Genomic DNA, 13,226 nt, shown 5'->3' with positions numbered 1-13,226 from the left:
GGAGGGGAGGGGGGATAGTAGAGGATAGGAAAGGCAGCAGAACACAACAGACACTAGTATGGCAATATGTAAATCAATGGATGTGTAACTGATGTGATTCTGCAATCTGTATATGGGGTAAAAATGGGAGCTCATAACCCTCTTGAATCAAAGTGTGAAATATGATATATCAAGAACTATGTAATGTTTTGAACAGCCAACAATAAAAAATTAAAAAAAAATAAAATAAAAAAATTAAAAAAAAATAAAGCTAGACTTATTCAATTTTTAAAAAATCTCTCCTTTATGTGTCTTACTTTTGGGATTAAAAATACCTTTGCTTTTATAATTATAATAGATGTGGAGTTTCAAAAAGTCTCAGCTAAATTATAAAATTGGTATAGCTTTGTTATATGTCCAACTCTATCAATTCAGTATTATTAACTAAAGCAATCTGAAGACCAGGTATTTGGGTAATAATAGTGGTTGAATTTGAACAACTCTAATAGCAGCAGATAGCATTTATTATTTACAAATAATATTTTCTTCTTATCATTCTGCCATGACACATCCCCTACAAGGCATACGAACCATTATCCTCATCCCTAGATGAAGAAATCAAAGGTTAAAGAGTTTTAAAATGATGATTTTCTTTTCCCTGTTAGTTCTGTGCTCCAAACGGTATAGGTACAATGATTCCACGTGTCCCTTGCGCTTGCCCATATGAAGTCACAGGAGATCTTGTAATCCTTCTAGTTTCAACTGGGCCTCTGGCTCTTATTCTTACACTTTGGGTTTTATAAAGCCTTGAATATCTTTTAATATTAATACTTATTAATTGAAAAACAATAGAAGTTCATTCAATACATATTTTCTGAGTGCCTACTGTATGCAAGCTTGTACTAGGTCCAGGGGATGCAGCAGTAAGCAAAACCAACACAGATGTTCTCCCTGGAATCTTTGTTCCAGTGGAGGATTCAGACAACAGCAAAGGATTAAACTACCTATTCTATCCCATGGCAAAAGTGCAATGGAGAACATAAAGCAAGGATGTGGAACACAAGGGGGTTGCAATCTAAATAAGATCAGGGTTGGGGGTTTCACAGCTGAGGAGAGACGCAGGAGCAAGCCCTGTGGACATCGCGGGGAAGAACATCCAGCCTGGAGAGGGCAGTCAGTGCACAGGCCTTGGTCCTGTGTATGCATGGCATGGAAACCAGTGTAACTGCAGTGGAGGGTCCAAAGCATTGAGAGTCTCAGGATTGGAGGTTGGAGAGAAACCAGCAGAAAAAAAAGTAGAGAAAGATTGTGTGAGGCCTTCTGTACCATGGCAGAGGGCTCTGTTTTCACTATGAGGAAGATAAGAATATGCTAGAAGGATCTGGGCCACAGAGTAAGAGACAGGTTAAAAAGGATCATTCTGGCTACTGTGTTGAAAAAGAAGACAGAGGTACAAGACTGGAAGCTGGAAGAGCAGTTAGGAGACATCTAGAATAACCCATGGAGAAGAGGGTCATGGCTTGGACCTGGTGGTAGCAGGTAAAGGTGGCAGGGAGGAGTTGGATTCTCAAGGTACCCTGAAGAGAAGGCTGCTGGGATGTGCTAATGGATGACAGAGAGGCCTGAAAGAGAAGGGTCACAGGAGAAGTATGTTTTAAGGAAGGAAGATCCTGAGTTCAGTTTCACACCAGAGTTTGAAGTCATTATTAGGCGGGAAGTTGAGGTCATCAGGGAGACAACAGCTGGACAGCTGGACATATAGATGGAGTCAGGGGAAGAACCCTAGGCTTTGGCATACAGAATATTTAAATATAAAATATTCTTTGGCATACATAATATTTAAATCCAAGGATTGGATGAGATAAGGTTGGAGTGCATATAGATAGAGAATCAACCTGAGGACTGAGTCCAGGGTCCTCCAGTGTTTAAAGGTCAGGGAGATGAGAATCGTCCATCCAGAAAGACCAGGAAGAAGTCAGCAGGGAAGAGTAGAAGAAAACTAGGAGAATGTCTGACAAGACAAGAAAGGGGAGTGTTTGCAGTTGAGGAAGTAATTAACTCCAACAAGGGTTGCTGATATACTCCTTTCTGCTTTATGATTTTCTCCTCAGCATTTGTCTATTGATTATAGTTAGGTCATGGATATATTGAAAGATGGGCAGAAAGGCAGGAGAGAGTATGTAAGAGTATAATGCTGGAGATATCCGAGTCACCTATGAAACAATCAACAGTTTCCAATACAGAAGAGAAGACTGCAGAATTATTAGGATATTTAGAAATACACAGGGAATTGCTAGAAAGCGCTAAAAGAAAGTTGGTGAGCAAGATTCGGCAACGGGGAGCAGTAGGCTAAGGACTACTGTTTTGTATTTAAACCTTAACATGTAAAACTACATCCTTGTATTACTTTGAAATAAACTGAAAAACAACTAGTCAGAAAAATCTGCACAAACTTGATGCCTTCTCTTCAACCTGTGAGCTAGGACATCACAGCCAGTGATCAACAGTAGTTCACCATGTACATATGTTCTACAATTTCAAACGCAGCTGCTGCTCTCATCATTCTAAAGTAAAGATATTCCTGAAATTATAAGTATATATAATCATAAAAGATTCTGTTATTCAGCCGATGCTAAAAGCGTAACCACTGTTCTGTGACCAGTCATATAATTCTTTTAATGTTAAATATAGTTCTTCATTCTGAATAAGTTCAGAAACCTCTGTGAAAGTTGAACTTAAAATTATTGAGTTATAAAACGTTATTAGGATGCCTTTGTAATAGACTTTTGGAAGGCAGAGGTAATTCTTTCAGCATGGCTGTAACTTTTGTGTGTCTCTTTTCAACAATTTAGTTCCTTGAAAAAAGATTTTATGTTCTAGTAATCTTTGGATTCCCATATACCTAGCACTGTTGTGAACAAATTAATAATAAATAATATTTAATTTTTCTAAGTGCTTTCCCTGTGCCTGAAATTGCTTTAGGAAATTTGTACCTATTTTCATTTAATTGCTTTCATTTCATTTAATCATAAAAACAGCTTTCTGGAAGAGGAAACCGAGGGAGAAAGTTTAAGTAATGCTTCCAAAGACACATATACCAATAGCAAAACTAGGAGTGGAACCCAGGCAATCTTTCTCTGAGCCTTAGCTCTTAATGTTTACATACAATATTAATAAATGTTTATTGATAAAGTCATTGAAAGAATGAAACCAGTAGCATATACTTTTAACTAGAGATATGAAATAAAATTGTTGTTATTCTCCAATGGTATTTCTGTGTATATTTTAAAGGCTGTTTGACAATCTCACCTTTTTGTTTTTGTTCTTGATCATCTGTTTTTCTATTTGTTTCTGAAAATTAAAGACAAAACAAAGTAATTACTTTGCAAGTCACCATTCAATACCTCAAAATACAGGAGAATATTTTAATGAAGGCCATTTTAATGAATTTCAATGAACATAATTTAAGCAAAATATTTTTGGGCATATGATTCAATTTTCCTAAATCCTGAGTTCTTTGCACTTGTAATCCATTACAAAATATCAAGATCTGGGCTTGCTTGAATTACTTATAAAAGTCACTGAACCGTGGCTAGGAATCAGATTCCAGGCTAAGGGTTCCTCATCTGTGAGAGTTAACATGAGTGATGTCCACCAATTCTAAGCATCTCTATGGATAAAAGCAAACTGGGATGAAGACAAGCCATCTGCAAAGCTTCTTAAATATGTTCATTGACTCCTAAAACAATAAAGACTGTTTTTATAATGACACCGTGTGCTTTAAAAGAATGCAGCATGTCCCACTACCTGGAATATTGGTTTCTCTATGCTAAGCACTTCACTCATATTCAGATGAGTGATGTGGCTGTGCCCGTGTTGAACCCTGGGTGTGTGCCTTTAGCTTCCTTGCTGAGAAACCTGAGAGGAACACAAGGAGCCATCTCTGGCAGCCTCAGATCAAGTTAATTACACTTAGTGTCTCTCTCACAAATGGGGCTATTGAATGCTGAGAAACCCACAAGGACTAATCAAAGAATACCCACCCCTCCCATGGAAAACAACAGCCAATGAACTGACCATGTGTTTATAATATCATTACTTTACCTATAACTTTATAACAAGTCTACAAGTTATAGGTACCAGACTATAGTAAACTTGTTATAGATACAGAATAAAAATTAACTAGATCCTTTCTTTCTACGTAAATAAACAAAGAAAATCAACTAGATTGGATCTATTTAATTTTCAAGGTAGATCTGTTGATTACGGTTCCAGTTGGAACTTAGGTTACCTTTGGATACCACTAGGTACATATGTACATGTACATACGTGGGGATGAGGCAGAGTTTGGGAGACTGACAAAAAGCATACACTCTGTCCTCTCCCTGCAGTAGATGAGAGAGTGTGTGGTGCAATCAGGGACGATGGATGATTCAATTTGTCAGTCCTGAGTTTTTCACACTTATTTCCCTAAGACATTTCAATGTGAGGAGGTTAAAAATAAATCTAAGGCAGGCTTTGATGCAGGGAAGGCCTTTTCATAGGTTAAATGTTTTGGTTCCTTTGAGACCTGATATAAGAGGAAGAAAGGGAACTAACTTTGCAATCTAGGTGTCAGGGTTAGCACTAAGAACATCATGACTTGTATATCCCCGTCTCCTGCAGGGGATAAATCTTCATTCAAAGGAGAAAGTTGAGCCTGAGGAATTAGATTCTACATCTATAAAGGCCAGTGGTTTAAATAACTCCTAAGAATCATGTTCTTCCCACTCTGCCACTCTGTGCCTTTTGTGAAAAAGAAATGGAGAGAGATTTTATAAAGTTGACTGCACATACTTCCTGGGCAGTATGGCAAGAAGTATGCAGGATATTTTTTTAAAGGGGGGAGGCTTATTGGTCTCTGTTGAATATTCTAGAACACCTGATTTTATTAACTATAACTTCCTAGCCACAAAGTTAAATAGCTGAACTAGACCTTATAATACCACTTATTTAGTACATATGAACTGAGCACCTAGTATCTTCCAGGTACTTTTGTAGGCATCAGGGATCCAGCAAGGAAGCATTATAAATCTTAGTCCTGTAGAAGCTCTCCTTCTATTGGGATCAGCAGTACCTACAGGAAGCCCTTAACCTTTAATTTCTTCCAGGAGTCATGCTGGACTAATGTGACTTGAACAATTAAGCATGCAATGCAAATTTCTACCCAGACTAGAAAGAACAGGTGGATGTTGGTCATAAAAGGGAGAACATGGCTCTCACAGATCTTCCCACCCTGGGAGAAAAGTAAGGAAGGAGGAATGGTTTGAATTGGTCACCTTCCAAACAGAAGTGAAAGGTGCTGATTCCATGTCAAAGAGCCCTGGTCAGGTCAACCCATGTCCTTTGGATCCACATCCCCCCAGTAACTTCGAGGACAAGGTGATTGGTTATACTTTCAGAAACAAGGGCCGCCATCTCTCTCCCTCCTCCCCCCCAGTAGTTAGGGTGGGGAATAAGACAAATAAGGCCTAACCCAGATCCTTCCAGGCCCTGGGACAAGAGGTCTGTCTTGTTTTCATTCTTGAGTCTCCTTCCATCCCTCTCCCCATATCAACAAGCTGAGTTCTGAGACTCCTCTTTGGATATGGAGAATATACAGAGCAGACATTTTGAACTCTGTTTTTTATTCACACTTAACTTTAGCTTAAGTAAAGAAGTTTTCTGATTCACTAGGATTCTGTACAACCAATAATCAAGTGTCACTTTATTCTCTGTTACCTATGCTTCTTTGCGAGGCCTCATTTGGACCTCATTGTGCCAAAGGGGGGAAAAATGACTTACTGAGTACTACTATGTACCAAGCATTGTTGTAAGCACTTAATGCAGATTATCCCACTTATCCTTGCAGCCATGGGAGATAGTTACAATTTAACAGATAAAGAAACTGAGGCTTAGAAAATCTAAAGAATCTTCCCAGGGTTACAGAACAAGAAAGACCCATTTCAGAGGCCATAATGCATAAAAATACTACTTTAATCACACTTTGCATATCTAGTAATGGGCAGTCCTTTAAGTAAGGGAGATGAATGCTTAGTCTTTCCCTGAAAATTATAAAAGGACAAGGTCATTCGTAACTCACATTTAGAGTTTAAATACTCATGTCCAAACAGAAAAAAAAAAAAAAGTTACACATTCTTTATCTGTATTAATATGACTCTTTTTATCCCTTTCAATATTATTTTATTTGAGCAAGGAAAACCTTACTAAAAAGAATGGAATCTGGATCTTTTAAAAACTGTCATGCAATCATTGAGAAGAACTGGTCACTTTTATGGATTCTGCTGTACTATACTCTACCTAGTTGCAGCTACTGTGCCAGTGTCCATAGTGAGCAGTTCTTGCTGGACCAACAATGCGAGCTAATTTGCACTCAGGCTCATCTGCCTTTCCAAGTGCCTAAACCCAGGCACCTACCTGTTAATCCCCAAGACCCAGGGCTCTATTTCCTCCCTTAGCACTCATAGTGTCTGTTCACTCTTCAAAAGTCACATCTTTCCTGTCTCCTTCCCTATGTCTCTACCACCATTTCCTTAGCTCAGTCCTCAGTACCATCATCTATTACTAGTCAGATTCCTAACTGGCCTCCTGCTCTGTGGCTTTCTTCCATCTGCTGCCTACATGTTCACTCTAGAATATCTCAGAAAAACCAGAAGCCAGAGGGAATTTCCACCAGGGCTGATTCCTGGTTTACTCATCTGCAAATAGGGATAACACCCAGCTGCTGAGAAAACTCAACTCCCTAGGCGTGGCGGAGTAGGTGCATCCAATCTGTTTATCCAGCAGTCTTCATTTCTTCTGGACATGTTAGAGGTGAAAACTCCCCTCTCCAGAACCCCAGGAGCTTGTTTCTTACTTGTCTAGTTCCCTTTTTCTGTCTAGAGAACTAAGGTTGAAAATGAGAGCAATGAAGAATGAGAATCTGCCATATATATTTTCAGCTTGTCATTCATCCACTCATGATGAAGTTCATATCCTCACAATAGAAAGTCATGGAGGATAAGAATGGTGTATATGTGGGAAGGGAGATTTCACCAGGGAATAATCAAAACTTAAGGTACAGAACAAAAATCAACAAAGGATTGAGGCAAGAGCCACTTCATTTCAATTCTATCCCCTTACAAGGTAGCATAATAGTACATGTTAAAACAAATAAGCATACCTATTAGAAATAGGTTAAAATAAAGAGGACAAAAGTATTTCCTTGTGATGTTGGTCATCAAAAATGGTATATTCTTGGGCTGGGGATGTGGCTCAAGCAGTAGCACGCTCGCCTGGCATGGGTGCGGCCCAGGTTCAATCCTCAGCACCATAAACAAACAAAGATGTTGTGTCCGCCGAAAATTAAAAAATAAATATTAAAATTCTCTCTCTCTCTTTAAAAAAGATGTTATATTCTTCTAAAATGTTCATAAGTATAGAATGAACAGATTTTGTTATGTAACAAAATTAAATGTACTACTTAAAAATAATGACAATGTAGAGAAGAATCTTTCTGCATTTTATTGCACTCAAATAACATTAAACAGAAGACATTTACATTACTGAAATTCCATTGATGTTGCCCAACATGGCATATGTTTGTAAAGACAAGGCTCATTAATTCAGACATTTGGAATTAAAAACTATTTGAAGTTGACCACAGCATAATGAATCCTCAGTTTCTAGAGTACTACAGATGGTTATATACAAAAGCTCAGCAGAAATTATTTTAGTCATTCATTAGTTCTATGTCATTCCTAAGTTTCCCTAAAAAAATACAGCTTTATAAAAAGTAATGTTCTATAATTCACAATATGAAGAGCTTAATTACAAGTTGAGAATCAGCTCTATATTACCCATATCACAGCTTTAGAAAATTATTGCTTGTCTTACTCTTATTTCAGGTTTCACTACACCTCGGGTCAGCATGCAGAACTCACTACATTGGAACTACAATCTATAATGATAAAAATATCGACTGTCTTTGATTTTACCCTAAAAGCAGAAAAAAAGCCACCTTAAGACAATGTTAATATAATAAAGAGCAACCCCTTGACCCACAGATGTCACCAATTCTTATGGCTTTTTTTTTTATAATTCATGGCTCTTTGAAAATGATGCTCCAACTACCTCCTTTTCTAACAAAGCAATATTTTTATCACAGCAGGTATTTCCCAGCCAAAAATAAACCACATTAAATATAGAAGAAAACTTTCAGTGTAGAAAGGAAAAGGCTCATCCCTTGTGAAAAATAGCAGCAGACATGGGGCTGGGAGAGTACTTGTCATACATACATCCTAAATCAACCCAACTAGAGACATCATGGACTTGATCCAGTGAGAGCACGGGGCAGTCTCTGGTGCTGTGAGGGCATTACTTAATTAGCCAAAGGCAGAGCAGTCTTTAAGGTATGCACCAGTAATGTGTATACATTTCCTAAAATTTAAATAAATACTGAATGGGCCAGAGCTATTAAATGATCCATCCAAGGTGCTAAATAGCATTTTTGCACGAGATATTTTTGCAGGCCATTTTTTTTCCTTAAGTCCTAACAAGGAATTTTAGTTCCCCTCATTATGAAAAATAAATTAATGATAATTTAAAACTTTCCTCAAAATATTATATTATTCTAATATGCCAACTAAAAGCTACAAAAATATCAAAATTTGTGATGTAACCTGAATATCTGAAGCAAATGTAGAAATTTTTGATAAGAATATCAGTGCAGATATATACAACTCATGCCTTCACAGCAAATCATCATGTCTGTTCCCGTTTTTAAGAGTGCTAATACAAGACACTCTTAATGGCTTTGAAGTCATGTTTAACTCAGTGCTTACACAAGTCAATCCAATATAGTTAGCATTAGTTATTAAGAATGTATTAAAATCCTGCCAAGACAAATTGCTGCTATATCATCAACATAATTCTTAATTCTTGTCTGAAAAATACATAGAAATGTAGGTATGACTAAAGCTGCACCAAAGAAGGAAAAAAAAAAAAGGAAAGCGAAATCCAATGGACCCACTAACAGTATCAAAAAAGGACATGCAGGAATGTAAATTACATGTGATTTTTGTTTCTTTAAAAAAAAATACACCAAAATGCCAGTGGACTATAACTCATTCAAAACATCTTTAGTGTTCATTCCCAAAGATCTTGATCTGCCCAGTATTTACTTCACAAGATCTATCACAGCCATCTTTTGGAGCGTATGGTTAGGCTGGTCCTCCTGTGGTAGTAGGGGCAGTCTTTTTGAAGCTTTAAGTATCTGCAAAAATAAGGGGAAATCTAAATTAAAGGACCAACTAGACACAGAGTGGGACACTGCTTTATTTTCATTCTACTTTAAAAAAAAAAATCACCAACAGAAGTAAATGCTTTTTTCTCTTTGTTTTTAAGGACAACTTGTTAACAAGATAATTAACTAACTACCCACAGAAGACCCAAGGGAGCACTTGCAAAGCTGCTGAAGAAAATCTAGGGGTTTAAAGAGTGCTCCAGAATTACAACTGAATCTCAACTTTTGAGAAATACAGGCATTAAATTTCTTTCTCCCATTGACATTTTCACTATATTGAAAAGAATAAAAAATCTAGTATGGGATTTGAAAAAAAAAAAAAAACAGGAAGGATTTTTAAGTGTGATGTACGCTACTTTAAAATATTAGTTTAATAATTTTATTTTAATGTTATTGGTAATATAAAAAAAGTGTACAGTGTTTTTAAAGAAGTAAAGTTCACACCTAACTTTTTCACATTTTCATTCCAAATATTAGTATCTGATTTATTTTATTACTACAGTGTTGGGCTTAAATTATCATATTGAAATAGAAAAGGAGCTGGTATAGATAAAGGCGATTTTGATATCATTTGTAAGGCTCGATAACTACTATGGCTTGAATGTGTCCTCCATAAATTCATCTGTAAGAACTTTAATATAAACTCACATATTAGAATCAGAGGAAGTGATGAAGTTGTGACCTTCATGAACGCTTTAGTGAGTTTACAGCAAGAGAAGGAGAGACCCACGATAAAAAGTTTGCTTTTATGTGTTGCCTTCCACCATGATATTATGCAGCATATCATGGACCTCACTAGCTGTCAATCAAAAGCTAGCACCATGCTTTTAGACTTCTGAGACTCCAAGACTGTGAGATAAATATACTTCTTTTCTTTATAAATTAATAAGTGTCAAGTATTTTAAAACAATTATGATATTTCCTTCAGTTTCTTTCTGCTCTTGGAGCCAAAAATTTCTGTATATCCAACAGAAATGATTGTTTATATCCTCCAAAAGCATGTAGAAGATAATATTCATCACCTTTCTTCTCGGTAGTCAAACTAGAAATAATCACTATATCTGTCATCAGAAAACGTAATGAATTAGACTAAATTACTATACTAAGGTGGGAGAAGCTCACACATATGATATTGAGCAATAGAAACCAGCACAATAATAATTGTATGTATGTGTATGTATGCATATGTGTTTATGATTCTAGCTACATTCAATTACAATTCAGTCTACAAGTGAGGTGTTACTGATAGGCAAGAAGAGAGAGACTTTTAGGGTGCCAGACCTTTTTTTTTTTTTTCCTGATTATCTGAGTAGTGGATACAAGAGAGTAACACATGTAAAAATTCAACATATAAGCACTTCCTAGTGTATTAATTGTATCTGAATAGAAAAGGTTTTAAAAATGAGTTTGACTTTAGAATTTAATTTCTCTAAGAATTGAACAATTAGCTAGACTTTGAGAGGATCAACATTTTCAATATACCTGAGACAATGGAAAATTGTTCAAAGCGTAACAGTGAGTACTTGTAAAGAGGCAAAAACGTTAAAAGTTCAACTGCAGTTTTAGCAGCTTCAACATAAGCTCCTACACACTTAAAGACTCCAGTAAGAAATGGTTCAGTAGGGTCTAAACAATATCTCCAAAATCAGGTCAGTCTTCTCTGTTGCTGCTCTGCATTCCTCCTTCATTCCCAATCTCTATGAAGGGTCTGCCATTCACTTACAGGACTCAAGCCAGTAATGTTGGAATTATCTTTGACTCTTCTCCACTCCCATCAGATTATTTCCACCTCCCATATCCATGAAATCAGTCCTCTCTTCCCCTCAATCTACTACAGTCCACCTCTCACCGTCTCTGGCTTGGATGAACACAGCTGCCTATTACTTGTCTCTACCCACTTGCTAGACTACTGTCTTTAAATCTGGAATTGATCATGTGACCTCTCTGCTTAGAATTTTGCACTGATTTCCTGTTATTTTTAGGCTCAGATCTGAACTTCCAAACATGGTACAGAAGACCCTCCAAGCTGGCTGCCTACTTTTCTACCCTGTCTTCTCATATTTCACGTGGCACACCATCTTGGTTGTTGATCAGTAAGCACTTTCTCCCCACCTGCTAGCTCCTGGACCTTCTATAGTCGTCCAAAACTCAGTTACAGCCAGCACTTCCACCCCTCTGAGGCTGAGTGATTTATTATCCCGCTTTGCATGAGTTACCCTGCACACCGCTCTGAGAAGTCAGTGCTATCACATTAGCTGGTCCATTCCGCTGTGTGCTACAGGACTGTGAGCCATACTAAGGCAGGGACTACATTGTTAATAATGCAGCTCCACTGGTTAGCCCAGAGCCTGTAAGGCAAGTTGCAATATATGCTTTTTGAATTAAAAAATGATAATAACAATATGCATGTAAAGCATATTGGTTTACATACTGGTTAAACATTCACTTCAATGAGCATAAAGCCAATCTCTGCCATTGCCTTAGGTCTCTAGGGCTGCCAACCTAAAGCATCCTTAAGGGTGTTAGTGATTAGTGTTAAAAAATGCTAGGTAAGAGGAAGGCCTGAGTGGAAGTTCTTGATGGATACAATGTAGTGAAATCTATTGCTAGAATATTCCATGGCAGGATGAATTGTGTCTCCATTTACCAAGAATCAGGAGAGGCAGAATTATCCAGAAACTATGATGCTCATGTGTTCCATTCTAAATAACATGATTACTGAAAACATAAAATTAACTTTGTGTGTTGTTCTTTTCTTTTCTGGAGAAAAACAGTTAATGAACCACCTAGGTATATGGCTTTAAGTATATTGATTGGTAGAAAATTTTACTCTAATGAACTTCATAAATGATTCATTCATAAATCAATCTGAACTATGTGTATATGCTGCACTATGTATACTATGCTTTTCTAAATACAAAACATTCATTGTTCCATTGTTACCTTGTAAGTTTCCCAAAGGATTTTTTCCCATTCATATTATAATTAGAAACATGCTGTATGACTTCAAGTAAATATGAGTTTGAAGAGAAAGGTAAAAACTTGCTAAAGAAATAAATATTACAAAGGAATTTTCAAAATCTAGTTTTCAAAATAATTAACTTCTAATATTAGAATGATTAATTCTTAAGACTGACTTTATACACCCTTGCCAAGAGTGTGCCTGCAAAACACTTAAAATTTAAAAATGTAAAGCAAAGACACAAAATTTAAACTATTGGAAAACTTATTCACAAAAACACTTCAATATTCCTAAGTACTAAGTTATGAACTAATGAAGATTAAGAGAGAAAGAGAGATGAAAAATAGGATGTGTTTCATTTTATCATATCAAAATAGCTCTCAAAACTGTTAACAGCTCTTTGGGCTTCATTTATTTAAAATCCTCTAGAAAACAATAGCAAAGAGTGGATTCCAAAATAAGAACATAAGGATCAATCCCACTTCTACTCTGTGACCCATAGAAGGTGACTTTTGCCTTGCCATGCCTCTTTGATGTCATGTGTAAAATGGACTTAACAGTAGGTCTACCTCTTGATGTGCTACATCTGCTAAAACTTATTTAATCCATGGAATGTGCTTAGAAGTTCACCTCCATAATAATAAATGCTAGCTGTCACTGTCTCCTACTTGTGACTTGTTGCAATGCCCCATGGGACTAGTACAATGATAAATATGTTATTATGAACAATAGTAAGCAATAAAAAGACTGTATAATGATCAGTTAGGTTCTGAGGGCTAGGAAAAAATGACTAACATCCTGCATTTTGCAGAAGTGCTCAATTGAGTTTTGTAGTGAATGAATTTTTTAAAGATTGAAATGTAATGAGGAGTTGGGCCCTCATTGAATGTACCTGTAGTTCCTCCAATCAGATATGTAATGAAACACTACTATAAAGACAACCAACTAACTGCACAAAAATAT

The 13,226-nt window shown here is 36.6% G+C and overlaps 1 protein-coding gene across 10 annotated transcripts in view; it reads right to left on the bottom strand.

Moving 5' to 3' along the window:
* Asph (aspartate beta-hydroxylase) overlaps positions 1-13,226 on the bottom strand; it is a 214,376-nt gene that overhangs the window by 111,985 nt on the left and 89,165 nt on the right. For 8 of the 10 annotated variants that reach the window (XM_048783014.1, XM_048783017.1, XM_048783020.1 and 5 more), the window contains one exon: positions 3,289-3,330. The exons of the other annotated variants lie outside the window; for them this stretch is intronic. In XM_048783014.1, coding sequence (XP_048638971.1) covers positions 3,289-3,330 — 42 coding nt within the window. The remainder of the gene's footprint in view (positions 1-3,288; positions 3,331-13,226) is intronic. 10 annotated transcript variants of the gene reach the window in all.

The sequence above is a fragment of the Marmota marmota genome, unplaced genomic scaffold (assembly GCF_001458135.2).
Source record: "Marmota marmota marmota unplaced genomic scaffold, marMar, whole genome shotgun sequence".
NCBI lineage: Eukaryota > Metazoa > Chordata > Mammalia > Rodentia > Sciuridae > Marmota > Marmota marmota.
Note: the sequence above shows the minus strand (reverse complement) of the source record. Positions and strands in the feature narration are given on the sequence as shown.